Source organism: Cnephaeus nilssonii (genome assembly GCF_951640355.1).
Source record: "Cnephaeus nilssonii genome assembly, chromosome: X".
NCBI classification, from domain to species: Eukaryota; Metazoa; Chordata; class Mammalia; order Chiroptera; family Vespertilionidae; genus Cnephaeus; species Cnephaeus nilssonii.
Window position 1 is genome coordinate 56,433,085 of NC_137071.1, and position 4,336 is coordinate 56,437,420.

A 4,336-nucleotide genomic window follows, 5' to 3' on the forward strand; every position below is an offset into this window, starting at 1 on the left:
AAAATTGGACAGATATATGCAATAAAATGAAACTAAACCACCAACTTAAACCATACATAAAAATAAACTCAAAATGGATCAAAGACTTAAATATAACATGGGAAACCATAACAATCTTAAAGAATCCATAGGCAGCAAAATATCAGACATATGTCATAGCAATATGTTTACTGATACATCTTCTAAGACAATGGAAACTAAGGAGAACATAAACAAATGGGACTACATCAAAATAAAAAAGCTTCTCCACAGGAAAAAACAAAACCAAACCAAACCAAAAAAAAAAAAAAAAAAAAGAAAACAGAAAAAAAAACCATCAACAAAATACCAAGAGAGCCCACTTCATGGGAGAACATTTTTGCCAATGTTACATCTGATAAATCTGATAAGTGTTTAATCTTCAAAATTTATAGGGAACTCATACAACTTAACAAAACGAAGATAAACAATCCAATAAAAAATGGGCAAAGTACCTAAAAAAATACTTCTAGAAAGCAGACATACAGAAGGCCAAGAGGCATATCAAAAAATGCTCAAAGTCACTGATCATCAGAGAATGCAAATTAAAAGAACAATGAGTTACCACCTCACACCGGTAAGAATGGCTATCAGAGGTTAATCAAAGAACTTGTATGTATATAAGCATAACCAAAGGACACAGACAATAGGTAGGTGAAGGCCTGGGTGGAGGGCAGTGTTGAGTTTGAAGAGGACAAGGAGGAAAAGAGGAGACATATGTAATAATTTCAGCAATAGAAGAATTTAAAAAAAAATTAAGAGATCCATGTAACACAGAAAAAATAAATAAAAAATAAAACAAATCACATTGGCATATGCTGAAATGTGTAGGCCAGTATCTCATGATTCACCATTTTCTCTGAAAGGTAATATGCCTTCATAAAGAGATTACTGAAAGTATGTCAGGATATCAACTTCTATATTTGTTTTTGGTCTGGTCATATTAAGATACAACCTCCCCTGTAATATCTTCAATAAATTAAGCACCCCAAAGACAAAACTGTACTTACAAAGAGTGGGAATGCATTATAGAAGACTGAATTAAAAAAAAAAAAGTTAGACCCTAACCAGTTTGGCTCAGTAGATAGAGCATAGGCCCACTAACTGAGGGTTCCTGTTTCTATTCTGGTCAAGGACACACAACTTGTACCTAGATTGCAGGCTTGATCCCTGGCCTTGGTTGGGGCTCTTGTGGGAGGCAACCAATTAATGTGTCTCTCTTGAATTGATGTTTCTTTCTCTCTTTCTCTTCCCCTCCCTTCTACTCTAAAAATCAATGGAAAAATATCCTAGGGTTTGGATTAATAACAACATAAAAAAAAATCGGATTCTAAGTGATGTGGGTTTTGATTTCAGCTTCATAATTTATATGACATTTGACAGTTATTTAACCTTTCTTAGTTTTCATGTTTGTCAAATACTGTAATTATAGCATGTTAAAATGGAATGAAAGGATTAAAAGAGGAAAAATAGTGAAATTCCTCTCGTGTTGAATGGTGAATGTGATCATTTGTCTTAAAGAAATAACTATTTTCATTCTTATTTAAGGAATATCATATGCTAAAATTGTAAAACTAAACCTAATAAATAAATATACATGTTAACCATTGTATATAAGAATTTAAATAAAGTTTAATATATTTCAAAGAAAGTATTTTAATACCATTGTTTCTCAAATTAAAATCCTATCTGTTGTTTCCCTGCCCACCAATAAAACTTTGCCAAAAAAAGGCTCATGCCTCATGACAGTGGCTTGTAAAGCGTAAAATCTAAATGGGGGAAAGAGGAGGATATCTATCTTAATAATAAAAGCCCAGGATTGTAAAGACTGCTCATGACCAAATGCTGACTATCCAGAAGTCAGCGCTGGGTTGCCCAATGACAGCCTGGTGACCCAGCACTGACTGCCCAGGTGGCTGTGACCCAGAAAGTGAGTCAGCGTCTGATCTGCAGCCTCAGTGGAAGCTGTTGATCAGTGTACTTACCTCTCTCTTTCACTCCCTCTTTCTTTCTGATCTTCGCCAGCAGCCAGGATTTTTTTCTCTCCCGGCCTGGGGGTGGGTTGGGGGGCTGCTGTTAAGCCCGGCCTCTTTGATCAGACCCAGAGATAGGCCTGGAGATGCTGACTGGCATAGGAACCGACCAATCAGAACCAAAGGTGGGTGCTGTGGGGAACCAATGGCTGCCTAGGAGGCGGAGTTTCTGACGCTGACTGGCATTGAAACAGACCAATCAGAACCAAATCTGGGTGCTGTGGAGAGCCAATAGCTGCCTAGTAGGTGGAGCTTTTGACACTGACTGGCATAGGAACCGACCAATGAGAACCAAATCTGGGTGAGTTGCGAGGAGACAATGGCTGCCTAGGAGGTGGAGCTTTTGACACTGACTGGAATAGAAACTGACCAATCATAACCAAATCTGGGTGCTGTGGGCAGCCAATGGCTGCCTAGGAGGCGGAGCTTTTGACGCTGGCATAGGAACCGACCAATCAAACAAATTGGCCAGAAGAGGAGTGCAGTTGGGGGCAACATCAGGCCTGCAGGGGAGGGCCTTGGGGGTAAGATCATGCCGGCAGGCGAGGGAAGTTGGAGGCAATCAGGCAGGCAGGCAGGTGAGCAGTTAGGAGCCAGTGGTCCCAGATTGTGAGAGGGATGTCTGACTGCTGGTTTAGGCCTCCAGGGATCGGGCCTAAAATGGCAGTTGGACATCCCGCAAGGGGTCCCCAATTGGAGAGGGTGTAGGCTGAGTTGAGGGAACCCCCTCTGCTCACGAATTTTGTGCACTGGGCCTCTAGTGTGTGTGTATGTGTGTGTGTGCATATATATATATATATATATATATATATATATATATATATATATATATAAAATAGAGAAATATGCTAATTAGGCCAGGAAACCATAATGGATCACGACTGAACAGGAGGAGGTTGCGCATGCAGCATCAGGAGCGGCGAAGAACTGGGGAGAGGCTTCCTTAGTAGTCCTGCAGGGTCAATCTCAAGAGGACAGGCCAAGTACCAATGAACCAATGCTGCCATCACGATCCCGACAGCACTGCTGGACTCCTGAAACATGGCCTCGGGCACTGAGGCTGCTTCCCATCCCTTAGACTGGCTTCCTTAGTAGTCCTGCAGGGTCAATCTCAAGAGGACAGGCCAGGCACCAATGGACCAGCACTGCCAGCACTTGAATGTGAGCAGACAGAAGGAAAAAAGACCTTCAAGGCCTGTCCAAGATGGGTTTGCGTTTAAAACCAAGTGGGGTGGTCTGGAGCTGCGTGGAGCTGACAACCATGGTAGTCTCCGCGTCTGCAGCACGGCTACGGCTGGGAGTGTGGGGAGTGAGGGCCATGCAAGCTGGAGGCTTTGGCTGCAGATGGTCAGCTAATTTCACCTCCAAGGCGGGCACGCTCAAGGAAGCCAGTGGGACCTTTGCAAAAAAAGAGAAGGCTGAAGAAGAACAATACTTCCAAGAGCAGACTAAAGAACATCTGGCAACCTTGAAGAAACAACATGAAGAAGAGATCACTCATCATAAAAAGGAGATTGAGCGTCTGCAGAAAGAAATTGAGTGGCACAAGCAGAACATCAAGAAACTGAAAGATCATAATACTGCAGCAGTGTCAGGGTGAGGGACAGCCATATTTGCTGGTGCGGCCTGAGCTGTCAACAACAAAAAGTGCGCGGGAGCTCGGAGGATGCATGCCCTGGGGGGATGTCTTACAAACTGAACTTGACTGTGCACATGCCCACCACCTCCCTCAATGCCACTGGGAGCGTCCACCCACCTTTCACCAGCATGGTGACATCCTCCCAGTACGGCCAACTGCTGAGTGGCTACAGACCACCATCTCTAGGCTACACGCAGGGAACAGGGAACAGCCAGTTGCCCCAGAGCAAATATGCTGAGCTGCTGGCCATCATCGAAGAGCTGGGGAAGGAGATCCGACCCACGTATGCAGGCAGCAAGAGCGTGATGGAGAGACTGAAATGAGGAGTCATCCACCTGAGAGGGCTGGTTCAGGAGTGCTTGGCCGAGATGGAGCAGAACGCCAGGTCCTAGCCTCTGAGACAGCGTGAAAGGCTTTCCATCTTCTTCCAAGAAGTGACAGCTCATGCCCCCCCTCCCACCCCCTTCAGATGAAACTTGGTTTCAAAATGGTAACAGCTTGGTTTCTCCTCCCCATGTTCCTCCCATGGTTCATCAGGCTCCAAACTTCCCGTCGCTGAGATGGAGAAGAGATTTTTGCAGTTAGGTTTACGTATTAGTTAGGAACTACCCAGGGCATTTTGTGTGTGTGTTTTTTTAAAGCATTG

At 43.8% G+C, this 4,336-nt stretch overlaps 1 protein-coding gene and 1 pseudogene across 2 annotated transcripts; both read left to right on the forward strand.

Annotated features, from left to right (window-relative positions):
• Positions 1-3,312: 3,312 nt before the first annotated feature.
• On the forward strand, positions 3,313-3,651 carry LOC307095310 (ATPase inhibitor, mitochondrial-like; the record flags this gene model as incomplete). The annotated part of the gene is made up of 1 exon (XM_079764548.1): positions 3,313-3,651. The coding sequence occupies one exon, from the start codon at positions 3,313-3,315 to the stop codon at positions 3,649-3,651; it is 339 nt and encodes a 112-aa protein (XP_079620674.1).
• Positions 3,652-3,734: 83 nt separating this feature from the next.
• On the forward strand, positions 3,735-4,082 carry LOC307095216 (cyclin-dependent kinase 2-associated protein 1-like; annotated as a pseudogene). Its single transcript has one exon. The product of its transcript is annotated as a cyclin-dependent kinase 2-associated protein 1-like (transcript).
• The last annotated feature ends 254 nt before the right edge of the window (positions 4,083-4,336 follow it).